The sequence below is a fragment of the Ascaphus truei genome, chromosome 14 (assembly GCF_040206685.1).
Source record: "Ascaphus truei isolate aAscTru1 chromosome 14, aAscTru1.hap1, whole genome shotgun sequence".
NCBI classification, from domain to species: Eukaryota; Metazoa; Chordata; class Amphibia; order Anura; family Ascaphidae; genus Ascaphus; species Ascaphus truei.
Window position 1 is genome coordinate 49,867,285 of NC_134496.1, and position 26,870 is coordinate 49,894,154.

Genomic DNA, 26,870 nt, shown 5'->3' on the forward strand with positions numbered 1-26,870 from the left:
GCAACAGCCACGAGGTGCGAGATCGCGGCACTGTGGAAACAAGCAGATATTCCAAATATCCCCCAGATCAGGAATAGAATGTGGTATGTTTGCCAGATGGAAAAATAAACGCGTTTAGTTAATGACACTGGCGCCAAATTTATAAAAGTCTGGACGTCGTGGTTGGCCCAGACAGGCATCCCAGGAGTAGAGAGAACCACAATCTGGCAATGATGGAGATAAATGCGTTCTCGTTTGAAATATGGGTAAGAATATGAGTAAGAATGAGCTATAGGTCACCTTTTAATTAGACTAGCCAGGCCTTCAAGGGTGAAATAAGAAATATAGAAATAGAAAAATAATAAGGACGTTAGTCATCCACAAAGGAGTAATAGTAAAATAACAAAAGCAGAGATCTCACACCTGTTATCCCCCCTCCCCACACCTCTTTTTTTTTGTTTTGTTGTGTCTTTTATTTTTTGTTTGTTTACAAACAGATAACATGTTACAATTTTGATAAGAATATTTTTATTCCACGTTTGAAATTTCTGAATATGAAATGTTTTATTTGATATGGAAAAATGCAATAAAAATTTGAAGATGGGAAAGAAAAAAAAACAAAACAAAAAAAAAACCGCTGCCGACCTTCCCAAATATGATTATATAAAATCTCTCCCCATCGAAGCTGCGCGACTGGCTTTTTTCTTTCTTTAATTGTTCCTAGGATTTGGGCAGGAAGAGGCTAAAATCTAACTGAAGTAAAAATGTCCAATTTTAGATGGGAATTACGGGGGTGTTCTTAAAACAATTTTATTTTTGTGAATAACCAGATATGGTCGATTATGAGACATGGCTTGCAACTAGTTTACCTGCTGGGCTGCAGTTATTGCCACGAAAAATACGTTGTGCGCGTGCATGCATATCTATTCCCCCCCGCCCACCAAGGATGTGCTGCTATATACTCCCCTCTTACAACACTCAAGACCGACGGCTGAACTTTTATAGATTTTGATTTTAAACATTTCTTCTTGCTTTCCTGCAAGAAATCCAATACCTGCAGGCTACCTACCTTCCTTGTTGACAACCCTTTTGGTGTACACCAAGATTGGAACACCTTCCATACCCTGAAGTATACTTTATATGTGTCGTTTTGTTTTATTGCTTTTGATAAAGTTCCTCACTGGTTCCAAGATTCCTTCTCTTTATAATAGTCCTGTCCAGGTTAACTGACCCAGAATCGGGCAGTATCCATGGAGGCATCTCTGCATCAAGATAGAGAGGGTGATCTCGTCTGGACGGAAGGGCTTCACGATCAGATTTTCTCTGGCTGTCATTGAAGCCATCTGAGGGTTACTCCATCTTGCTTTTATCTGCTGGAAAACATCCCGATTTAACGGTCGCCCTCCTCGGGGATTTCCTGCTGGTTGAGATAATCTGCTTTCACATTCCCGTCTCCTGGAAAGTGAATTGCACTTATGCTCAATAAATGAACTTTTACCTATGATAAAATCCATTCTGCTTCTCTCCATAAACAGTTGTTGCCTGCCCCTTCACGCCTTATTTAAGCCTACGCCACTGCATTGTCTGATTTAGATCTTTGCCGTTTATCCAAGTTCAATATTCCTGGAAAGACCCCCAAAGCTCTTGCTTCCAAAATGTCACTGGGGAGATTTCCTTCTTGCGTACACCATGTTCCTTGCATATATTTGTGTTTTAGGCCACACAGTCTGAGGCTGGCAGCGGTGGTATTTCGCCACTGGATAGGACAATAATTCCCTTGCCTAAAGGGTATATCTGCTGCCGACATCTCAGACTTGTCTGTGTTCTGTAACAACCTGACTAGGTGATCCAGGATCTGTGTCCCCATATGGACAAAAATATTCTCTGTAGATCCTTCATATGAAACACTGCCAAGGGATAGCTTTTGTTGTTGATGACAGACCTACAATTTTCATATAAATTCTCTGCTAAACACGCAATGTTTTTCCTGCTGCTGTGCCAGCATTTGTCCTTTCCCCCAACGGGAGCCTCACCTACCTGATGGTATGAAATACCCGACTCAATAAGGGTATCTGTTGGGATGAAATTCATTTACTTTTTGACCCATTCACAATCAATCTCGTTGCTCAAGACAACAATTCACCCAGGACAGGTGTTGCCTCAACTTGTCTGGTGATCTTTCTACTACCAGCCAAATCACCCAAGTATTAAACAATTGATTCTTTCCTGTCTCAGGGCTGCCACAATGACCACCAAGGTAATGGGAAAAACTCTGATTAATAAGATCAGACCAAAAGGAAAAAACGTTATAAATTGAAAGTGCTGGATCTTTTCTGGAGTCTGGATTTTAAACACGAGAAACATTGGATGAGGCTTGAATATCGGGACATGCAAATATGCATCTTTTAAATCTATAGCTGCCATGAAGTCTCCTTTTTCTAGAATGTTGACTGACTTCACCGATTGGATTTTGCTGAATAATAAAAAGTTATGAACTTCAGATCTAAAATCTCCTGAAGTCTTTGGAACTACAAATAGATTTGGACCAACTCCTGAGGGAGATGCTTCTTTTGAAACCGGAACCATGGTTCTTGCAGACTGAAGACCCTGGGGGATGACGTGATGAAATATCAATTCTTAGTTCCGTGGAATTATAGAAAAAACAAACAAAAAAAAAAAAACACACACAACCTTTGTGGTGGAAAGCAGTGGAAATTGACAGCATAGTTCTTTTGGATTAACCTGAACACCTATTTTTCTGAGGTAATTCCGGCAGCCCATGTTTGAAGAAAAATAGGAAATTGCAATCTTCTGATGAGAATGGATAAAATCGGAGAAAATGCTTTTGACATGTTTTTGATCTGATGTTTCACATTCTTTTCCCATTAAAAAAACTTTTAACCAGATTGTTTTTTTTTTCTATTATCCCCCATCCCAAGATTTTATACCCAAGGGCAGGTGAGCATCAGGACCGTCTCCCCGGAGACACGTCCATGCGCACTCTTTTTATCCTCATTTCCCCCCCCCCCCCCCCCTTTTAGTTACTTTCTCCATCCCTCCCATACCCCCTAGCCCAGAATAGCCAGCAGCGGATTACAATTTCAGACATACGCAGTCTAAAAATTGGTCCTATAAATGTTGGACGTGGTGGGCCTCTCTCATAAGGTCATTTTTGGAACTCTTATTCAAGTTTGTGTAGTACCGATCTAAAAGGGGGTAAACGGTAAAGCCGGATGTTATGGAGCATGGGGCAGGTATTCCCTTTAAATTTTAAATCTATTTAAGCCCCCTAGCCGACCCAAGCTTCCTAGATGGACTTTACATTGATGTGAAAAGGTCTAATTAAGCTATAATCGTTGCTCCGAATTAAAATAATTCTAAATCTTCCATTTTACCTCCACTACACTAGAACGTATCTGTACTCCTTAACAAAATCTGTACTCCTTGTTTTCCACAACCTGGACCCTTTAAAGTGTACCCCCATAGCAGACTCAGAAGATATCCTATACAGACACCTCACTCTAAGTTATAATCTTGCTAAATATTATGATACTGTATATGGATCTGTGACTGGGTTGTTTTTTCCCTTCTCTTCCTTTTTGATGGTGCCCACCCCTACCCCCTTTCCCGAAAAGGTTTTACCTCTGTATTTCTCGCCAAAATCTGTTTATATATTTTTGTACTTTTCCTCCCCCCAACCCCCCTAACCCCTCTTGCTTTATGTAGCCTTAGCATTAGGATCTACTTACCAGACCTAAATCTGCTATTTGGCGTTACTCTATAGGGCAGTTTTGTCAAACTGATCACTTAACCCCTTAGATAACACAGGTGCACTATCGTATCAAGATTGATATTACACTTCACTGCTAATACTAGGCTGTATATATCAATCAGCCACATGCAGTGTCATCTCAACACTAATGCACCAATTGCACAACTAGTATACCTGGCACAACATATAAGGGTTGCATTAAATCCCTCATACAAGCTTTCCCCAAGGCTTCCTGGATTAAGGATACTTGGGGCTTGTGTTTTCAAGCAACACTAACAATACCTACCAACCCAGGGATCATCCTGTCCCCAAGGGATATCAGCGTATTGTCAATTGTTTAATCCTATTTTATATCCCATTTTTTCACTATGTTTCTAATAAAATCATATTTTTAATCTAACAATCATCTCAACTTAGTGCAAGAGTGCTTTACTTGGGGTTCTTTTCTCCAAGTACATTAACACACAAACTCTGAAAACAAACCTATATTTAAGGAGTCCAGGTTCTTCAGAACCAAACGGCGTGAAACTCAGTAAATTCTGGTTATGTACGGACACTGAATAGCAGAGAATGCCGCCCACCATCGTCGCACTCCTCGTCTTCCGGGAGCCTGATGGTGCGGTAGATGCCGAGCCCAATACCCAGAAGGGGGCATTACAATATGCCTTGCACTGCTAACAATTGGGGCCGGCACTCCCAGAGGAGGACTCGTGTTAGCATCAAGAGCCCCCCCAATTGCAGTCAACAAAAACAACGAGTTCAGAGCACCCATGTTGTCCCACTCCAGGAGGACCACAAAAGGCTACTGAAGCAGTGGGGGAGCGGGTGCAAAGGGGGGGGGGGGGGGAGCGGGTGCTAAGGGGGGGGAGCAGGTGCTAAGGGGGGGGAGCTGAAGAAAACTGGGGATCAGTCCTATATGGGGGAAAGTGGTAATTAACCCTTGGTATGCACGGCCATGTAAGGGCGGCAGAGAAAAAGGTAACGCGTCACCATGATGTAAACATAACACTAAGGCCGAGGCCCTGCTGCCTCAGTCAGCGCGCCTGCACTGCCTACTGGCTGTAAGGGGCTGGTGGCCAGCGCGCACGCGGCCGCCTGCCCGCAGCGGGTCCTCAGCCTAAGGCCCGTTCTATAGTGTCTGTGCTTGCTGTGCGGCATTTATAGTTGGCTGATTTTAGTCAGCCTTTCTATAATGGCGCAGAGCGCGCGGCAGGGAGAGTGGAACCAGCCGACATGGGGGGGGGGGGGGGGGGAGGGGGGGGGAAAGATGAAAAAAGAAAGAAATCGTGCTGCTACTGCCGCTGTGTGTGTGTGCGTGGTGTAATGTTATTAAAAAAAAATATTAAAGGATTTATTTATTTGAACACACACAAAACGTGTGTGGCACGTGCCTTCGCACAGGCACAGCCGTACAGCCGTACACACTATATAACAGCCCTAACAGGACACACTGAATCTACACACTGCATAATAAATATGGAATATACAGAGATCAATATGCAGCTGATTTGGCAGACTGAAGCAGACTGAAGCAGCCTCTCTCCATCTCTATAGGGTGTGACCTATACTGGCTTTACTGTAGCTCCTGTGCATATTATCTTTTATAGTTTGAGGGTACCTCCAAAACACAGCAATACAGAAATCAAACGTCTCAGTGCAGAGCTAAAAGCAGCAACCACATACCATAGAAAAATAACACCTGCCCATGATTAGCTCAGGCATTGAGACTTCCCCCATTGTGACTGACAGTGTCACCCCTTCCCTGTCATGCAGTGGCGTCAGCCATGTGTGAATGCTTAGTGGCTCCGCAGAGTTGATCCAGGAGTGAAGCACACATCACATGCCAGGAGTCCCACGCATGCTGCAGGAGCGTGCAAGGCCGCGGCTCACCTCTCCATCGGGCAGTAATAGGAGAACAGAGGTCTGTGATACAGGCAACAGGGCAAACTATGTTACTCACCCAATGTCATCTCTGTACACCCGGGAGATAAGGACCTCCCCCTTGTGATTATAGATGAATAGTCCCCCGATCATGGTGGAATCGGTCTCAGTTTTCCCTTCCCATCGTTCTTAAACCAAACCTGTGAGAGAAGAAAAAAAGCCGTGTTACCTACACAGCATCTCGTGATGGTTCAATAAACATCTGCTCGTTACATCTTTAAACATAAATCTCACCGCGCTCAGGAGAAAAGGCAGATAACTTTGTTTAATGTTTCAGGAGCGCGTACATTTTGCAACTTGCACTGCATGGAAACACGGGCACAGAGCGCAAGTCACTGCACATGCTGAAAACAAGGTGTATTTTCAAACAAGATAACTATTTACTGCAAACACTGCCAAACCTGGTATGTTAAAATAGGACTAAAAAGAAATGGAAGACTTGCACAAAAGATTAAAAAGGTGGCAATTTGTTTAGGACAAGATCACGGGTTTATTAATAATTTACCCTCTTTATTGCTGTGCCCTGCAGACTGTCACAAGCAGAGAAATGTGAGGGCATGAAATGTAGGAAACAAATATCCCTACAAAGGCCAAATAGAACACAAGCTAATCCGCACACATTCTTGCACAGAGCGGGAGAGGGAACAGGGGCACCCCAGGCCACTATCAGATGTCCAAAACACCTCATGCCACAGATGTGAAACTCCCGCTCTCCTTTAACATGGCTTGCTATACAGAGGTGAACTGCTTGCATGCCAAAGGGGCATGCAAAGCAACGGCTGCCATGGGATAACTCAGGGGTGGGCAACTCCAGTCCTCAACGGCCACCCACTAGTCAGGTTTCCAGGATATACCTGCTTCAGCACAGGTGGTGCAGTCTTTGACTGATCCTGACCTGTGGGTGGCCCTTGAGGACTGCAGTTTCCTACCCCCGAGTTAACTGCAGCCTTCTCTCCCATCCCCTGCTACAGAGGCAATCTGAAAATTTATCTTACAACTGCTAAGGCTGTGATGGAAACCAGCACGTTCTGCAGGATACTCCCAATACACGCCACACAATGTATACACAGTTCGGAGATAACGGAGGGTCATCAATATTATCAAATTAAAATGGTTCTCAGAATGATATCTACTGCTCATTAAAAAAATAAAATACATATTCCACGACACCTGTTTATAAATAAGATGCTTACATCTCACTTCTTTTGTATGTCTCAGCAGGCAGCATTTAAGCCCCTTACGCATGTAACAATACAGGAAAGATACAACCGTGACACACAGATCATAAATAAGAATGAATTTAGTGCATTTAGCCACAGAGTGAAAATTCCTTGCCCATTGTCTCACATGTTACAGATTAGTGCCAGGCCCGAGTTCCTCACTGCAAATACAGCATGCATGAAACAACCTGTATATTTCCAGGGACATTCACAGCCTGCACCGGATGCCATGTGAGGAAGGAAGAGGCGGGATCAGCAGAGAAGGAATTGTAAGGAATGTGCTGAACCCACTAAGGATGAGAGTGGGCTCTGCAGGGGACATATCCTGCTCTCTCTGGAAGGTGACTGATAACTGACCTGGTTCTTCATAGAATCCAACAAAATATGGCACCCTGATAAAGAACAGGCTGTATGCATGTTACATATATCTGCAGACCCTTGGAGAAGATTAACTAACATTTTCAAAGCCAGAGACATATGCAGCAGCTATTCTACAAGCTGCCAGTTGAAAGGGTTGTTGTATATACCATGAGTTTACAGTTCCATATGCAGTTGGCAGTAGTAATATGTATAAACATGCTGTCAGTGTGACCGACCCCAGAGGGTCAGCAATACATTGCAGAACAACGGAGGTATTTCTGCACCAAGCAAACAATATTATTCACACTAATATCTGCTTCAGAACACCCCCCCCCCCCCTCACATTCTCAGAAATAGGCTTCACCTGACACCATAAGAAACCAAATGTTTGCACACAGAGCACATCTAGTTTACAAACCTGCTGTATACATTTATTCCACCTTGTACTCCATCTGACCAGCTAAGCTGCTCTGAAACAGATCTTGCTTCTCTATAGAACATAATTAATAAGCAACTACTCGAGCAATGGACAGTAATCCCCCCTCCCCCATCCAGCACTGGAAGGGATTAGGAAAGGGAAAATATGTACCGGTAATATATATATTTAATCACAAGCCCCTTTAGTGGCAGATACCTGCACTTAATGGAGCAAAACAGAGGGGCATGGCAGTAAAATGAAAGAAAAATCAGATTTGGCGAAGAGAGCTGCGAACATAGCACATGAAAGTCTCCACCAGCCTTATTAAAACCCATCCTACGGGCAGCTTTCATCTACATGCATGGTCACAATGTGCACAAAAGGATTCCAGCAGTTCTACTAAAGTACAACGCCGATCACCAGGATGTCAAAGGAAGGAATAAAAACGCTCTGCAAAACCAGCACAGAGGGTTAAATATCTCACTAGCCACTCACTATCCCTCTCTAAGCGGTCCGTGAGGAAAATGATGAAATAACCGCTTTATCAATACAACCAGATGTAAGAGAGATCACCACTGTACAGCAGCACAGCTGCCGGCCTGTTCTGCAAGATAAAAAAGGTGTGTGTGGAGGAGCGGAGCAGCCATTGCTCGGGCAGTAGGAAGGCTAAGAAATCAGCACTGTGGGAAAGAGAAGACCGAGGCCAGGGTGAAATAAAACAAGACCGTCTGATCAACAAGACGCTTACACAATCTCTCTTTTGCACAAATTATTTTTGGAAGGTTTAAGAATGTTAATTATTGTTGTAGAGATTAACTGGTAAGTCAGAAGATAGAAAGCATTTCCTCATATGAATCAGAAAGCGCATATTTAATATGAAATCACTCATTTTAAGTGTGCTTTGCTTCCTGTGACCGTGTTGGTGAAGTTCTGTACATAGATGATCAGATGGAATAAGCAAACTTCAGTCATTTGTAAACAGTCAGGATGGGAAGAGTGTTTCTTAGAAATTGCCATGTTTGGAATCACTCTGCCCGCTCACTGGATGCCACAGTACAACTTTCGGTGATATGGTTCAGTTTAAACAGTAATCCTGCTCTCTATTTCTTGTTCAGCTGCAGTTCTAATCAATATGTTAAGCATCGTTTGACAAAGCAGAGGCACAATTCTCATAGTATATCCAACTATAGTACAACATCGTACAAAGCAAACAGACAAAGTAAAGTCCACAGTGATCTGTAAAGCGTTTTCAATAAGACTTGTGTAACCAGGCGCCCCCAGCACGCTGACTCACTGCTCTGAAATCTTCCAATAGGGAGATATTTTGCCAGACAGCAACTGCATCTCTCAATCTCCCCCACACACGCAAAGTGCAATAGGCCAAGAAATATTTCACTGCACATTATCAGTCAAAAACAAAAAGGGTCCTGGAATTGACCTGCCCTTGTGTGCGGTGATTTTAGGTGATGAGGCCATAACATTTGCTAGCCTACCACAATTCCCAAACGGATCCACAGCTGCCGCACACGCCAGGAATACTGCTTTTTACACCTACACCAACAGAAAGCCAACACATTCCATGACCCTGCGATGGCTCCCAATGCAGAAGGGTGTGTATCCTACAAAAACATTTCCTGTCCTCACTGCCATCTGAGCAGAGTGAAGCACAAGCCAGAAAACAGAGGAAGTGGAATTATTCATACCTCAGAGCCATTCAATCTCCCAGCTGACTGCCCGGCAACCACAGCTGTTATCTCTTTCCTGCTGAAGATGAGAAGTCTGATATGCACATTGTCTATGTGCAAACGGGATAAAAACCTCTACACTGCTAGAAACAAAACCCCTCATACATAGCATATTAATGTTGCATGTGATTTACATGTACAGGGTTCCTGCAGGGGCCGTGTATCCCACGTCCCAATGTATCCATGAGCTTTACATTCTCTTCTTTAGGAGGATGAACAAGTACCAGAATGTGTTGGGTTGGAACTTAAACAGTGATAGTGGTACCCCCTGTGCAGTCTCTCAAAACCATCTCCTCAGGGAACAACAGAGATCAGAAGTTAGGCATGACAGACTATTACTAGGCTCAGATGTATGTAAATCACAAAATAACATATAAATAAACCTGACTACAGAAAAAGACAGATTTAGGCTTCAAGCCAGTGGCTTAAGGGGAAGGGAAAATCTGTTGACAAAGAAATATATTAATACCCCATTAATTTTCTTTAAAAGCAATAAACAGTACAGAGGGTTGATATTTAACCAATTCAGCACAGGAGCTGCACATTGTAAATCACAATACCCATTTCTGGGTTATATCAGAATTTTTGCCCCTGATGTTCCAAAATATGGAGATTTGTCTAACCAAAGAAAACCACTCTCCTCTCCCCTTTCTGTTCTTTCCAGTGACTGGCAACCAGACAATGTCCAGATATACTTGGTTAATCCTGAGAGGGTAACTATTAGCTGTAATTATGGGCTACAGGGGCAGTTTATGGCCCAGGGAGAGGGCCCTGTGAACCAGTGTCTGTATTGTCACAGGGTTAGGTTCTGTCACTTTACCACATATCAGGAGGTTAAGCCTCTTCCTGCACCTCACAACAAACTACCCTAATAATTTCCCAGTAGCACAGAGCTGAGCTAGGAGTCTCAGACGAGACAGCACCCACTCTAACGGTCTGATTTACAGTGTTACTGTGAGGTTACTATCCTTCCACGCAGGAATACTTTGCCCTATTAAAGCGATCAACCATGACTCAGATATTCAGAGGTTAGAGAACACACTGCTCCTATGGTATGTATATTTTTATTCATATAGCGCTCGCAGTGCACAAGACAATACAGTACAGGGAATTATAATACAATAAGTGCAACAAACAAAATCAGACAATAGGAAAGGAAATCCCTGAACCAGTGAGCTCACAATTCAAGTTGTTAGGAGACAGGCAGCAGGTGAGAAAGTGCAGTAGATGGTAGTGCTTGGCCACACTGGTTGGTTGGAGTGACTGTGGGTGTGGGATAGTAGCCATGAGTCTAGGTCAGTGGTCTCCAAACTCTTCAGTACGAGGGACACATCGTATATTATACACATTTTCGCAGGCCAAAAGAAAAACTATTTTTATATATTTTATAAATGAATTAATACGTTTTATTTGGATCTTTTTTGGGGTTACTAGTATCATATGATAATGAACAAGAGAGACATGTGACAATTACAAAGATAGGATGCCATGCTTTCACTGGGAAATGATATATAATGAGCAAATTATATATATATATATATATATATATATATTTCAAGTTGCTGCGAGCTGGCTAAAATCTTGTGGGGGGGCCTGATGTGGCCCCCTGGCCGTAGTTTGGAGACCCCTGGTCTAGGCTATTGAAATGTTTCATATGGTGAGAACTTCCCTCTGCATTTCCCTGCACATAACCACCTAAGCAGAAAAGTGTTGCAAAATGTTTAGCACAAAAAAAGTCCAATAGCTCAATAAATAAGGAAAGCAAAAAAAAAGGTCCATTGTGACTTCATGTCTATTCTGGAATAATTAGAGTAGAATAAGCATAAAATGGAGGATGTCTATACTTACAGTAACATGAAATTATTAACTCAAGGTCTTGCACCCAGAGGAAGACCTGGTCTCATACAGGACAGAGATGAGAACAGTGCCAGGCTGTACCAGGGAAGGTCGGACCCTGAGAACATCCAACGGGACTGTGGGAGGATGGATAACCTATCCCATGATGTGCTCGCACAGGAGCAGACTTGGGATACAGAATCTATCTATCCCTGTAGGATTGGCTCAGCAATCACACAGTGCGGCCCGACAGTGGTTAAGATGTGATAGAGATTGAGATATCTATATAGATCTAGAATAAATGAGTTCTTCAGTATTAGGTGATAAATTGTTAATCCAAATAACAAAAGGTATGTCATAGGACAAGCTCTCGAGAGTTCTCCTCTCTTCCTCAGGTCAGCAATACCGATTGACAAAGGTTTCTATGGCTAAAACAGTGTAAGGGAGAGAAAAAAATAAATAAAAAGAGATGTTCTGTAGATAAGGTGGGGTGAAAAAGTGTTTGAAGCCATGGAAGGGTGACTATTGCAACTGGACTAACACGGCTATTTCCATTATATACACACACACACACACACACACACACACACACACACAGTAAATTGTCCCTTCCTGACACCAAGGACCGATAGTCTCATAATGAGCTGCTCATCGTTACCACAGCCCCGCATGATGACATTATTACATTCCCCAACATTAATTACTACAGGGGATACGCTTCCTCAGGGACACACACACACACACACACACACACACACACACAATGTAAGTGTCTATGTATATATAGATAAAGCAGAAAGTAGCCGTGTTAGTCCAGTTGCGATAGTGCAGAATAAATGAGTTCTTCAGTATTAGGTGATACCTTTTTTATTGGACTAACAATTTATGTCATAGGACAAGCTTTCGAGAGTTCTCCTCTCTTCTTCAGGTCAAGCAATACTGATTTACACAGGAATCAATATATATCTATATATATATATAGATATATATTTACACTCATCAGAAATGTAGATATATATATATATATATATATATATATATATATATATATAACATTTATGCTCATGGCTCAGACAGATATACTATATAGTATATATACTATAGTGTGTATATATATATATATATATATATATATATATATATATATATATATATATATATACACACACACACACACACACACACACACACACACAAATATATGGATATAGCCCTCCTGCTGGTGCAGCTAGTGCACAATAAATGAAAAACTCGGTATTAAGCAAAACCGTCTTAAATATCAACCCCAAAAAAAAGGTGTCACCTAACACTGAGGTGTATGTAATAACTCATATGTCCGGTAGATACACTGTATATAATATATAGGCGCCCCCCGGTACCTGCTCCTCCCGGTACCTGCTCCTCCCGCCGTCTGCGCCTCTCTGAGGAGAATCCAAGATGGCGGTCGCCTCCTCCCTCCCGCTCCTTTCCGCAGTGCCGACGTCAGCGCGCAGCAGCGTCACGAACCTAGAGTAGAACCAGAGAGGGCGCGTGCCAGAGGAAGTGCGCTTGTGTAGGGAGGGCGGATCGTCGTGTCACGTGACTGGTTGTCAGTGAATGGATCCCACGTGACCTACTGACTGACAGCTGGGGCAGACGTAGCCACGTGACCCGACCTCAAGGTAGCACTGGGAGAATGACGTAACTATGCATGAGATTAACCCCTTTATACCCAAGGGGCTGCTGTGCATTATATATCAGTGTGATATAAATATACAGATCTATTATATCTGTGTGCTATACATACACATAGCGCTGTGATATAAATATATCAGTTATAAATATATCTGTAATAGTTTTATAGATTTATATCGCTGTATTATAAATATATAGATCTATATCTGTGTGCTATAGATACACATAACGCTGTGTTAGGCATATATATATATTTCCCAGAATCCCTTGCTGCAGCGGAAGTGCTGTGTGCTGGGTGATAATGGGGAAAGGCGGGGTTGCAGACCTGCCTAAGACATGCAGATGAGCATACAGTTGTATTTGCATATTTGCTTTCCTGTGGAGGGTTTTTGTCACTTTTTTTACTCACCATAACTTAACTCAGTATTATGGTATAGCCTATCCCATAGCCTCTCATGCATACCCAGTAAAATCAACCCCACACTGATGAGACCCATCAAGGTCGAAACAGCTGTCTGTGGGTGGTTTTCTGGGTATGCACCTTAACCCTGGCTGTGCTCAAAGCTGTGACCATGCAGCAAGCTTAAGCCTATAGGGAACCATGTTAATAATGGTTTTTGAGGCAAAAAGTGACACTGTGTGCTCATTTGCATGTCATTTCCCAGAATCCCTTGCTGCAGTGGAAGTGCTGTATGCTGGGTGATGATGGGGAAAGGCGGGGTTGCAGACCTGCCTAAGACATGCAGATGAGCATACAGTTGTATTTGTATATATATATATATATATATATATATATATATATATATATATATATATGTATACACCTATGTGATATGCCTATATATAGCTCTGTAGTAGGTTTATATACAGATATACACCACTGTTATAAGTATGTAGCGCACTTTCCCCCACCATAGGGAAGATATGGCGGCTACGGTGTGAGGTGCATTACCTGCAGCTCACAGGAGGCCCGAGCCTCTGCTGCTAGGAAACTGGAGTCAGCCTGATCTGTCTGGTGACAGCGCCTCCAGCTGGATGGGATCCTAACTAGGTGGGATAACCCCGCCACAGGACCAAAGTAATAGTATACGCACACAGTGAAAGATAAGTTTACTATAGGCAACAAACAGCATAACAATACCCACACACTAATGTAGGCCACGCGCAGCCGTATCACCACCATGCCTGCCAACTCAGCGCCTACACCCGGAATGTCCCCCACAGTACTGGGGTGCTCCTGGGCACCTAACCTCTCCGGTGTCCACAAGAACTAACCCATCCCAAAGGTGTGCGACAGCGCTGCCCACAGAAGTGTGTATAGTTGCTGCACTTGGTGAGATGACGGTACCTACCAGCTGCTCCACACACGGTAGCGCTGACACTAACGAAGGATCCACTGATCCAACGACGATATACGCGAAGCCTCCGCCTCTACGTTGGGTGGTGTCCCGCATGGATGGTGCCACCATGAAGAATGTCTCTATATTGGTAGGGTGATGATCTGGTCCCAGATCACCACGTGCCAGGTTGCAGCCACGTCCTGGCTATTCCCCTCACACTGGTACTACAGGGGCAGTGTCCCTATCTCATGGGCCTGTCCCTGCAGCAACCACAAGCTGAGGGGAATCGGGGCCTAGGTGGCTCCTAACAGGGGGGTCTCTGGCCTAGTGTAGGTGCCACAGACACACTGCACATACAACCTACCCTGATCTTGTCCCAGCACCGACTGGCGTGTCTCCCAGCGCGCAAAATGTATCTCTTGTTGCAGGGGATTCCGACAGCCCTATTGGCTGTTGTGCACCCGGTGATGTCCGTCCCCGTCTATGAACTTTTCCCTATTGGCCTCCACTTTGCGCTCCTCCATTGCCGCCGCACTCAGGGCATATCAGCGCATGCGCAAAATGGCAGCTCCCTGCACTTGTAGCCTTTGCAGTACTCTGGCTACATGATCGCCATTCCGGAACACCGGCACTGCCTCAGGTCCCTCCTCGCGATCACAGATGTGCGCGCCCCCGCAACACTCTCGACACAGAGATAAGAGGGGGAGGGGCGCTAGAGGAAGACCTGGCCACAAGTATATAGATATATATTGTAGTGTTATAAATATTGTATTGTATGTCTTTATTTATATAGCGCCATTAATGTACATAGCTCTTCACAGTAGTAATACATGTGGTAATCAAATAAATAACAGATAATATAAATAGCAGATTATGGGAATAAGTGCTTTAGACATAAACGTAACATTAAGGAAGAAGAGTCGCTGCCCCGAGGAGCTTACAGTCTAATTGGTAGGTAGGGAGAACGTACAGAGACAGTAGGAGGGAGTTCTGGTAAGTGCGTCTGCAGGGGGCCAAGCTTTATGTATCATGTGTTCAGAATATCCACAGTGCTATTCATATGCTTCTTTAAGCAAGTGTGTCTTAAGGTGGGTCTTAAAGGTGGATAGAGAGGGTGCTAGTCGGGTACTGAGGGGAAGGGCATTCCAGAGGTGTGGGGCAGTCAGTGAAAAAGGTTTAAGGCGGGAGAGGGCTTTAGATACAAAGGGGGTAGAAAGAAGACATCCTTGAGCAGAACGCAAGAGTCGGGATGGTGCATAGCGAGAAATTAGGGATGAGATGTAAGGAGGGGCAGAATAGTGTAAAGCTTTAAAAGTGAGGAGAAGAATGGAGTGTGAGATGCGGGATTTGATCGGAAGCCAGGAGAGGGATTTCATGAGGGGAGATGCTGAGACAGATCTAGGAAAGAGTAGAGTGATTCTGGCAGCAGCATTTAGGATAGATTGTAGGGGAGACAGGTGAGAGGCAGGAAGGCCGGACAGCAGGAGGTTACAGTAATCAAGACGGGAGAGAATGAGGGCCTGAGTCAGAGTTTTAGCAGTCGAGCAACAGAGGAAAGGGCGTATCTTTGTGGAGGAAAAAGTGACAGGTTTTAGAAATGTTTTGAATGTGAGGGGCGAATGTGAGAGAGGAGTCGAGTGTGACCCCTAGGCAGCGTGCTTGGGCTATTGGGTGAATGATCGTAGTTCCAACAGTAATGTGGAAGGAGGTAGTAGGGCCAGGTTTGGGAGGAAGTATGAGGAGCTCTGTTTTAGCCATGTTGAGTTTAAGGCGGCGGAGGGCCATCCAGGATGATATAGCAGAGAGACATTCAGAAACTTTGGTTTGTGCAGCAGGTGTAAGGTCGGGTGTTGAAAAGTATATTTGTGTGTCGTCATCATAGAGGTGATATTTAAACCCAAAAGATGTTATTAGGTCACCTAGAGAGTGTGTACAGAGAAAAGAGAAGAGGTCCCAGGACAGAGCCCTGGGGTACCCCCACAGAGAGATCAATACAGGAGGTGGTGTTAGCAGAAGAGACACTGAAAGTACGATGGGAGAGGTAGGATGAGATCCAGGATAGAGCTTTGTTCCGAATACCAAGAGTATGGAGAATATGAAGGAGAAGAGGGTGGTCCACGGTGTCAAATGCTGCAGAGAGGTCGAGTAATATGAGCAGAGTGTATTGACCTCTGTCTTTGGCAGCATGGAGGTCGTCAGTTATTTTAGTGAGGGCTGTTTCCGTGGAGTGAGCAGTGCGGAAGCCAGATTGTAGAGGGTCTAGGAGAGAATAGGTGTTGACAAAAATGGAGCAAGCGAGAGAATACAAGACGTTCAAGGAGTTTAGAGGCAAAAAGCAGGAGGGAGACAGGTCGATCGTTAGAAATATATAGATCTGTTGCTCTGTGAGAGATATTAGTGTTATAAATAGATGTATAGATATCTATATTAAATCTATATATCAAGCTGTATATATCTATATCTGGCAGTGCATTAGAGATCTATATTACTGCATGGTATACATCTATTGCATGTTATAGCCCTTTAAGTGATACAGGCAGTCCTCAGTTATCCAATGGAATCCGTTCTGGAAGTAGCGTTGGATAGTGAAACCGCTGTAAAGTGAGTCCCATGTTAATCAGTGGCGGTGAGCGTTGGATAACGCATTCAGGCGTCGGATAACGCATTCCGGCGTCAAAAAAACGGCCCATATGTTGTAAAGCGCTGGATATGCCATTCGCTGTAAAGTGAAACATTGGATAGCGAGGACTACCTGTACATGAATCTTTTACATCTTGTTCTCCGCTAACATTGATCTGCAGCATTAATTCATTCAGCTTCTGTTCTGACGCAGCAGGTAACTTACATATGCCATGCCCCCGTTCCCTCCCGCCTGGTCTCTTGTAACCTCCACCACACCCGCTCTCATTTGGAACATCTTGTAAATGTTGCTTTTAGAAACAGTTCTCATACATGGTCTCTGCTTCTCTCTTTTTTACACCAGGGGTGTTCATCTCCAGTCCTCGAGACCCCCTGCAAGATTTAGGGTGAAGCAATTAACGCTAACGAGGCAGCAGGTAATTAAGCAGTGACCTAATGGGAGTGATGTGTTTAATGCAGGGGTTCTCAACTCCAGTCCTGAACACCCCCCTCCCCCCCAACAGGTCAGGTTTTCATATAATCTCTGCTTCAGCATGGGGGGGTGCAGTCTTCAACTGAGCCACTCTATGCTGAAGCTGGGATATCCTGAAAACCTTACCTGTTTGGGGGTGGGAGGTCTTCAGGACTGGAGTGGAGAACCCCTGATTTAATGGGTTACATTTAGGTGACTGACACCTTTTGAAGACAAGTATTTTGTTTAGGTCTTTACATTCAAGGTTTCCATGGTAACGAGATGATTTTGCCGATCTAATCTCTTCATACAGCTCCTGTAATCTACAGGTAAATATTCCATGTTCACTTATATTCTGTCCAGTATTCATGATGCCAAACAGCAGAATGAGGAAAAAAAAAAAAAATGCATTAGTTTAGCGCTTACTGTGATTCAATCTCAGGAAGTGGATTACAGAGCAGGGGCGCTGAACTCCAGTCCTCACACCTCCCAGGTCAGGCTTTAAGGATATCCCAGCTTCAGCAAAGGTGGCTCAATCAGTGGCTCAGTTGACTGAGCCACTGATTGAGCCGCCTGTGCTGAAGCATGGACTGGTTGAGCCATCTGTGCTGAAGCAGGGAAATCCTGACCTGTTGGGGGTCTTGAGGACTGGAGTTGAGCCCCCCCCCCTGGATTACACCATCTTCCAGACGTGGGACACACGCTCACGGGTTCAGACACTGTGTGATCTTCTGTAAATTCCCCCCCGTGTCTCCCCCCAGGACACGTTTACAAGCAGAGTGAACGTAAATTGCACCGAGTAGCCCATGAATAAAGCACGAGAGGTAAAATGTGTGGAGATTTATTGCAGCAGTAACATATCTCAGTGCAACAAAGCGATTAACAGAGCCCAGGCCGCCCCCCCCGTGTGCCGCTGCGTAGCTGCTCCCGAGCGGCAGAACCGCAGCACTGGAAACGCTTCCAGTCGGACACTCTGCAGTGACGGAGCTGGAAAGGGAGCCGTGGGCAGAGTGGGAGACTGGCGTGGTTATTGGGCAGTGGGAGACTGGCGCGGTTACTGGGCCGACGTGGGAGTAAAGCAGAGTTACTGCTCCTGTGCTGTGTTCATTCCTCCCGGTCCTCCTGAGAGCCGAGTCTGAGACAGGTGACAGGGCTCACGCAGCCTCCTTCTCCCAAGTCTGAGACAGGTGACAGGGCTCACGCAGCCTCCTTCTCCCAAGTCTGAGACAGGTGACAGGGCTCACGCAGCCTCCTTCTCCCAAGTCTGAGACAGGTGACAGGGCTCACGCAGCCTCCTTCTCCAGCCCTCTTTGTGCCTTTAATGGATTTGTGTTTTCGGGGGCGGATACAGGAGGCTCACGGAATAGGATTGTTTTTTGGGGATTTTTGGGGATAAATATCATTGCTAGCACCATTCCTGGGGGAGGGGGGAAATTTCCCCGGGCTACTGGGGAAAAGACCTCCCACCGCGGAGACGATGCAATGTAACAGCGGCAGAAAATGTACCTGGAAACAGGAAGAAACCCCTTCCCTGCCCGGAGAGCCTGCTACGGCTATGAATACGATATTATAGCCTGCGTAGCAACACGTTGCAGACCCATCTGACAGCGGCGGCGGCGGCTGTAGGTTCTGTTATGTCAGTCAACTTAATGTTCAAAATACACTCCAAAAATAGGCACCTTTTCTAAAGCGCAGAGCCGTGGGCGCAGAACGCGGTATAAGAATAGGAGATTGTGTTTGTATATTTTTTTTTGTTCTACGTCGGTTTATAGGCGGCAGCGGACAACGTGAAGCTTCCCGGCACTCCGTGGCACTGGTAATGTTCATTCTTCTATGGCGCATGAATAAGGCTCGTGGTGATCCCACTATCCTTCCTGTGGCGTGTGATCCTCATCTACACCGTGCCGCCTTGACACGCTCACAGGAAGTGACACGCTCCGGCTGGGGGGGGGGGGACCTTGCACTTCCTCTGGCAGCATGCTCAGAGAAAGTCAAATACCCCAGAATTCTTTGCTGCTTAATGGGAAAAAAAAAAAAAAATGTAAAAAATAAAAACCTCCAAAAAAAAAAAATATATAAACAAAAAGCACAAGAGGAATGGTTAGATCTGCTCCACTGTCAGCGTCTCTGATGCATTATTAATTTGTTAAAATAAAATCTTTGTTACTGAAGCCAAGCAGTCAGGCAAGATTGCAGCCCGCCTCCTCCCCCTGCACAATCACACCGTGCACAGCGCGAGTCACAGCGCGAGTCACAGCGCGAGAGATTAGGTGCACAGATTAGTTGCAAGTGGGAGGGTCCGTGCTAATATCACACACACAGCTCATCTGGTCCGCACCGGGCCCCCAGTCTCTTTCCTAATAATAATAAGATGAGGTTTTCTGATAAACACAAACTGCTATTATAAGACACGGCCGGGTGGGAGTTTCTTGCTCACATAACATCCACAAAGAACTCACTGGGGTTTCCCATCGCCATGCGGAAGGACTGTCTACTAGCGGTGAGTTCGGGGGGGACGGAGGCTAGGTCGCGGCCTGGGGGTGCTCCGGGGGGCCCCATGGCAGGGGGAGGTGCTGGCATCATCATCATCATGGGGGGGCTGTATAGAGGGGGCACTCCCGGGGGGCCGTAGGACTGGTGCGTGTGGTGGCTCCGGATGCTGTGTGCGATGGAGTGGTGGCTGCGCTCGCTGGTCGGGATGGAGCGCTCGCTGGCCGCTCGCTCTCGGCGCAGGTTGCTCCGCGTGGTGTGGTCCGACTCGCTCCCGCTCCCTCCGGACTTCGCGTCCCCTGCCTTGGGCTCGCGCTCTTTCCGTTTCTCGTTGCTGCTGCGGTTGGAGCCGCTACTTCTGCTGCCTGGGATGGGGAGAGAGGATAGCAAGGGATTTGTAGGTGTAAGCAGCGAGCCCCGACGCCCCCAGGACGCACCCCCCCCATCCCCCGTCCCGGTGCCTCCCCACTTGTAAATTTGCAGAACTGCCACTCCAGGATTAGGTCTCACAGGGGCATCTGCGGTACCCAACAATACTGCCGAGAACCTCACCTCCTCCTCTGTTCTGTCCTTACTTCTTGATACCGGACTCCAGGTGGAAACTCCGTAATAATATTTTAGGCTACATTCCCTACCTACTGCGGTCTGCTGGTAATCTCGCTCCCTGTATCGCTACATATCCTCCTCCGTTAGCTCTCTTGGCCACTTAAGATCATGAGATACGATCTTTACTTGGTCAACTTGCTATGAACCAGCCCCCTGCACATTAAAGATATTCCACACATAATTAGGATAAGCACAGGAGAGTACGTGTGATTTGCATAATGTCCCAGGTTTCCCGGGACGTGGGCGGGCCCCGTGCACTACGTCAGCTCTGTGTTTGTATCCCGCAGCGTTCGGCATTAGGACTCCTGTCGGTGTATGACCTGGCAGCCGCCTCCCTCCGGCTGACGGAGTTACGGACTCACCCTCACTGTGCTGGCTTCCGGCGCTACCCCCTCCGTAGATGTATCCGGGGTCCGGAAATCCCGGGTGGGGGCTGTATGGGTGAGGGAGCGGATACTGGTACTGAAATGCCATGGGCCACGGGGCAGCTCCAGGGTGCGGGAGAGGCGCCAGCGTGTCCTGATCAGAGGTCCCACTCGAGCCATCGTGGTCATTTAGAGAAAGGTTGGCCATGTCTGAGGAGAGAAGCACATGTCTAACTATCCTGCCGTTCTGGTGCTGAGAGAAGTCAGCGGTCAGCAGGTGACAGGGGGCATTGTGTCAGAAGGGGACACAGCGCCAGGGGGGAGGGGCACAGCGCCGGAAGCTGGTGGGGGGGAAGAAGGGACATAGCGCCGGCACGTAACAGGGGGAGGGGGGCACAGCACCGGAAGCTGATGGGGGGGGGGGAGGGGGAAGGGACACAGCGCCGGCAGGTAACAGGGGGAGGGGGGTACAGCACCGGTAAATGACGGGGAGGGGGGCACAGCGCCGGAAGCTGAGGTGGGAGGGGGAGAAGGGGCATAGCGCCGGCAGGTGACAGGGGGATACAGCACCAGCAGGTGTTAGGGGGCACAGCGCCAGCAGGTGACACGACGCAAAGCGCAGTGTGACAGGTACATACTGCCGCACAGGTCTCCGAAGATGTAGTAACACTGCTCCGAGAAGGTGATCTTGTTGACGGTGTGGCGGATGTATCCGGCTTTCAGGAGGTTGCTGGCGTATTTGCGAGCTTCCCGCCGGTCCGTGAATCCTTCCACGTGGTGGTACAGCCAGTCCACCACGTCAGAGCCTGCGGACAGAGCCACGGAAAGGCGGTGAAGAGAAGCAGCAGTCAGGAGGGGAACGTCTTCACGGCAAGGGTGGTATATTCATGCAATAACCTCCCAATGGCGGTGGGAGAAGTTAATGCAGGAATGCAGGGTGCTCAACTCCAGTCCTCAAGCCCCCCCCCCCCCCCCCAACCCCCAAGAGGTCAGGTTTTCAGGATATCCCTGCTTCAGCATAGGTAGCTCAATAATTCCCTGCTTTAGCACAGGTGGCTCAGAGGCTCAGTCTTCGTGCTGAAGCTGGGCTATCCTTAAAACCTGACCTGTGGGGGGCGCGCGGGAGGAGTGGAGTTAAGCCCCCCTGCAGTAAGGGATTTACAACAGCTTGGGATAGACAGACGTGGATCCTAAATATGAAGAAACTGCGGGATCCAAAAGGGTCCGAGGTTTCCCAGGGGAGCGGAGATTGGGCGGAGCGGGAGGGCAAGTGATTTTTATCTGTCACTCGGATTGGACCCAAGGGACACACTGATAGGCAGCTCCCCCCCTCACCTGTTCGGAATGGGCCAGTTGTGGAATTAGGGGGCGCTATCTGTTCCCCTGACAGCCCTCCTGCACTCACCGATGAAGGCGTTGGGGATGGTGATTTTCAGCCACATTCTGTCGCGCACCTCCAGGCCGGACTCCGGGGAGCTCATGGCCTTCACAATGGTCACCATGTCACTGTGTATGGACAGGTGAAAGTCATCGAAGCCTGGGAGGTGACAGGAGGGAGAGAGAGAGGAAGAAGGGAGGGAGAGGAAGGGGGAGGGAGAGAGAGAGAGAGAGAGAGAGAGAGAGAGAGAGAGGAGGCGGATGAGGAGGGAGGCAGAGAGAGGAGGAGGGAGGCAGAGAGAGGAGGGAGGCAGAGAGAGGAGGAGGGAGGCAGGGAGAGGAGGAGGGAGGCAGGGAGAGGAGGAGGGAGGCAGAGAGAGGAGGAGGAGGGAGGCAGAGAGAGGAGGAGGAGGGAGGCAGAGAGAGGAGGAGGAGGGAGGCAGAGAGAGGAGGAGGAGGGAGGCAGAGAGAGGAGGAGGAGGGAGGCAGAGAGAGGAGGAGGAGGGAGGCAGAGAGAGGAGGAGGAGGGAGGCAGAGAGAGGAGGAGGAGGGAGGCAGAGAGAGGAGGAGGAGGGAGGCAGAGAGAGGAGGAGGAGGGAGGCAGAGAGAGGAGGAGGAGGGAGGCAGAGAGAGGAGGAGGAGGGAGGCAGAGAGGAGAAGGGAGGCAGGGAGAGGAGGAGGGAGGCAGAGAGAGGAGGAGGGAGGCAGAGAGAGGAGGGAGGCAGGGAGAGGAGGAGGAGGGAGGCAGAGAGAGGAGGAGGAGGGAGGCAGAGAGAGGAGGAGGAGGGAGGGCAGAGAGAGGAGGAGGAGGGAGGCAGAGAGAGGAGGAGGAGGGAGGCAGAGAGGAGAAGGGAGGCAGGGAGAGGAGGAGGGAGGCAGAGAGAGGAGGAGGGAGGCAGAGAGAGGAGGAAGGCAGGGAGAGGAGGAGGAGGGAGGCAGAGAGAGGAGGAGGAGGGAGGCAGAGAGAGGAGGAGGAGGGAGGCAGAGAGGAGGAGGAGGGAGGCAGGGAGAGGAGGAGGGAGGCAGGGAGAGGAGGGAGGCAGGGAGAGGAGGAGGGAGGCAGAGAGAGGAGGAGGGAGGCAGAGAGAGGAGGAGGGAGGCAGAGAGAGGAGGAGGGAGGCAGAGAGAGGAGGAGGGAGGCAGAGAGAGGAGGAGGGAGGCAGAGAGAGGAGGAGGGAGGCAGAGAGAGGAGGAGGGAGGTAGAGAGAGGAGGAGGGAGGTAGAGAGGAGGAGGGAGGTAGAGAGAGGAGGAGGGAGGTAGAGAGAGAGAGGAGGAGGGAGGCAGTGAGAGAGAGGAGGAGGGAGGCAGAGAGAGGAGGAGGGAGGCAGAGAGAGGAGGAGGGAGGTAGAGAGAGGGGGGGGGCAGAGAGAGGAGGAGGGAGGTAGAGAGGGGGGGGCAGAGAGAGGAGGAGGGAGGTAGAGAGAGGGGGAGGGAGTTAGAGAGAGGGGGGGGCAGAGAGAGGAGGAGGGAGGTAGAGGGAGGAGGGGGGCAGAGAGAAGAGGAGGAGGGAGACAGGGAGAGGGGGGGCAGAGAGAGGAGGAAGGAGGTAGAGAGAGGGGGGGGCAGAGAGAAGATGGGACATGGGATTGAGGTGAGCGTTTAGATAGAAGATATGCACATTAACCCTTTCGTTGCCAGAGCCAGCAACGCATTGTAGAGCAATAGGACGTGCAGAACAATGTGTTACGAGCCCCTCAGCAGCGTAGGAGTTAGACACAGAGCAAGATGTGGGAATGTGGCGGCTTCTGCACAGCTTCATGCAGCAAATAAGCACAACGCTCCCCGTTCTCTCAGAACATCGCAATCAGTGTGAACGTGTGCAGCGCACAGACACGCGCCCCCCCCCCCCCCGCTACGGGAAGGTGAGGACACAAGGAAGTGCGTTCAAGTCTCCTCCCAGACACCGTGACTTTACTGACACTGCACCGTCCTCGGAGAAGCGAGCAGACGGTCCCCCCCCCCCGAGAGGTGGCTGCACGAATACCAGAACTACTACCCCCTGCCCCTCCCCACCCCCTGCCCCTCCCCGCGGTACAGGTAACAGCGCAGGTGAGGAAGCCGTGCGGCGAGGCCTTGCAGGCAGACTTACGTTCAGTCTCTGGGATGGAGCTGGTGATGGAGGAACTGGTAGAAGTGATTGTGCTCATGGAGGGACTCATACCGTACACTGGGTAGGTACCAGTCATCGCTGCCGTGTGCGAGACCCAGGCCGCAGGGTCGATGGGCCGGATGGGCTCACCTGGCGGTGGTGGGGGAGGAGATCAGCGTGAGGCACAGAGGGAGGAGGGGGAGAGCAGCACGAGGCACAGAGGCAGGAGGGGGAGAGCTGCATGAGACAGGAAGGAGGGGGAGAGCTGCGCGAGACACAGGGAGGGGGAGAGCAGCGCGAGGCACAGAGGGAGGGGGAGAGCAGCACGAGGCACAGAGAGAGGAGGGGGAGAGCTGCATGAGACAGGAAGGAGGGGGAGAGCAGCGCGAGGCACAGAGGGAGAGAGCAGCGCGATGCACAGAGGGGGAGGAGAGCAGCACGAGGCACAGAGGGGGAGGAGAGCAGCACAAGGCACAAAGGGGGAGGAGAGCAGCGCGAGGCACAGAGGGGGGAGGAGAGCAGCGCGAGGCACAGAGGGGGGAGGAGAGCAGCGCGAGGCACAGAGGGGGGAGGAGAGCAGCGCGAGGCACAGAGGGGGGAGGAGAGCAGCGCGAGGCACAGAGGGGGGAGGAGAGCAGCGCGAGGCACAGTGGGTGGAGGAGAGCAGCGCGAGGCACAGAGGGGGGAGGAGAGCAGCGCGAGGCACAGAGGGGGGAGGAGAGCAGCGCGAGGCACAGAGGGGGGAGGAGAGCAGCGCAAGGCACAGAGGGAGGAGGAGAGCAGCGCAAGGCACAGAGGGGGGAGGAGTGCAGCACGAGGCACAGAGGGGGGAGGAGTGCAGCACGAGGCACAGTGGGTGGAGGAGAGCAGCGCGAGGCACAGAGGGGGGAGGAGAGCAGCGCGAGGCACAGTGGGGGGAGGAGAGCAGCGTGAGGCACAGAGGGGGAGGAGAGCAGCGCATGGCACAGAGGGAGGAGGAGAGCAGCGCAAGGCACAGAGGGGGGAGGAGTGCAGCACGAGGCACAGAGGGGGGAGGAGTGCAGCACGAGGCACAGAGGGGGGAGGAGAGCAGCACGAGGCACAGAGGGGGGAGGAGTGCAGCACGAGGCACAGAGGGGGGAGGAGAGCAGCACGAGGCACAGAGGGGGGAGGAGAGCAGCTTACTTCTGGGTAACGTGAAGCAGCCACGGGGGGACGGGTCCCAGCACTTAGCGACCGTCAGAGTGATGGGCCTGAGGAAGAGCGAGAGGTGACTGTGTGGGGCAGAGAACCGCCATCCCGATGCGCCACCCCTATCCCCCCCCCGATACATTCGCGCCTCCCCCCCCCCGATAAACCCCTGTGTCACACTGTAATACACACCCTGGCTTGTGCACAATCTCCCTCAGGACTCGCACTGCGTCGTCGTTACTCATGTTCTCAAAGTTGATGTCGTTTACCTGCAAAGATTCAGCACCCGAGTTTAGTTCTCTAGCAGTCCTGTCCCCGCCCCCCTGCCTCCACCCCAGCCCCAACTCCTGTCCCCGCCCGGCCCCCTGCCTCCACCCCAGCCCCATCTCCTGTCCCACCCCGGCTCCTGTCCCCGCCCGGCCCCATGCCTCCACCCAGCCCAATCTCCTGTCCCCACCCCCTGCTTCCACCCCAGCCCCGGCTCCTGCCCCCACCCCATCTCCTGTCCCCGCCCCACGCCTCCACTCCAGCCCCCACCCCGGCTCCTGCCTCCACCCCAGCTCCGGTCCCCGCCCCCACCTCCTGTTAACCCACCACCCCCTGCCTCCACCTCATTCCCACCCCCTGCCCCCACCACCGGCTCCTGCCTCAGCCCCCCCCCTGCCCCTTAGTTGCCTCACATCCTGTCGTGCCTCTCTCTGGCACACACCTGCAGTAACATGTCCCCCGGCTCGATCCTTCCATCTGCAGCCACCGCGCCCCCTTTCATGATGGAGCCGATGTAGATGCCCCCATCCCCGCGCTCATTGCTCTGCCCCACGATGCTGATCCCCAGGAAGTTGTATTTCTCTGAGGAGAGGAGTAAATGTTCTGGATGAGGCCACATTACAACAAAGCAACCCGGAAATCCTGAGCGTGTCTGTGCAGAGGGGGCAGGCTGCAGGTATCTTTGAAGTGGGAGGCCGACCCCCTTAAGGAACCTTGCTCCCAGCTTCCCCGCGCACACGCTGCCCGTTTATGGATAAGGAGACGGCGTGGCTCTGATAACGGAGTGTGAATCAGGGGAGTCAAATCCCGGAGCCAGCTCCATGTGACCGTGGGCAAGTCACTCTGTGCCTTAGGCACCAAACAGATTGTAAGCTCTGCGGGGCAGGGAGTGTGTCAGTAACATTCCTATGTGCTGCGTGCCACCAATTGTGAAACGCGTCGGGAAAAGCGCTATATGCAATAAAGTTGTTATATTATTATTATTACGCGCAAACATTTACACAAAACTTCTTTATGCTTTCTACCGTGATTCTGAGCGTTGCTTTTTAGACTAAGTCTGGGGGTTCTGCATTGTATTTTGATCTTTTTCTGCCAGTAGAATAACCAGGAGTGGGGCGTGTGATTACAG

General features: G+C 49.2%; 2 protein-coding genes across 6 annotated transcripts in view; both read right to left on the reverse strand.

The window, feature by feature from the left end:
- AP2M1 (adaptor related protein complex 2 subunit mu 1) overlaps nucleotides 1-12,803 on the reverse strand; it is a 33,503-nt gene extending 20,700 nt beyond the window's left edge. The window contains exons 1-2 of one of the 2 annotated variants that reach the window (XM_075570873.1): nucleotides 12,667-12,803; nucleotides 5,712-5,832 (exon numbers count right to left, since the gene is read on the reverse strand). In XM_075570873.1, coding sequence (XP_075426988.1) covers nucleotides 5,712-5,785 — 74 coding nt within the window. In that variant the 5' untranslated portion in view covers nucleotides 5,786-5,832; nucleotides 12,667-12,803. Of the gene's footprint in view, nucleotides 1-5,711; nucleotides 5,833-12,650 lie in introns of both variants that reach the window. The other variant, XM_075570872.1, reaches the window with a different exon arrangement.
- Nucleotides 12,804-18,606: 5,803 nt separating this feature from the next.
- Nucleotides 18,607-26,870, reverse strand: part of DVL3 (dishevelled segment polarity protein 3) — a 74,933-nt gene continuing 66,669 nt past the window's right edge. For 2 of the 4 annotated variants that reach the window (XM_075570875.1, XM_075570878.1), the window contains 9 exons: nucleotides 26,184-26,323; nucleotides 25,667-25,743; nucleotides 25,469-25,536; nucleotides 24,305-24,454; nucleotides 22,243-22,374; nucleotides 21,476-21,643; nucleotides 20,835-21,047; nucleotides 19,836-20,231; nucleotides 18,607-19,392 (listed from right to left, as the gene is read on the reverse strand). In XM_075570875.1, the coding sequence (XP_075426990.1) occupies nucleotides 19,358-19,392; nucleotides 19,836-20,231; nucleotides 20,835-21,047; nucleotides 21,476-21,643; nucleotides 22,243-22,374; nucleotides 24,305-24,454; nucleotides 25,469-25,536; nucleotides 25,667-25,743; nucleotides 26,184-26,323 (1,379 nt within the window). In that variant the 3' untranslated portion in view covers nucleotides 18,607-19,357. Of the gene's footprint in view, nucleotides 20,232-20,834; nucleotides 21,048-21,475; nucleotides 21,644-22,242; nucleotides 22,375-24,304; nucleotides 24,455-25,468; nucleotides 25,537-25,666; nucleotides 25,744-26,183; nucleotides 26,324-26,870 lie in introns of all 4 variants that reach the window. The other 2 variants (XM_075570876.1, XM_075570877.1) reach the window with 2 other exon arrangements.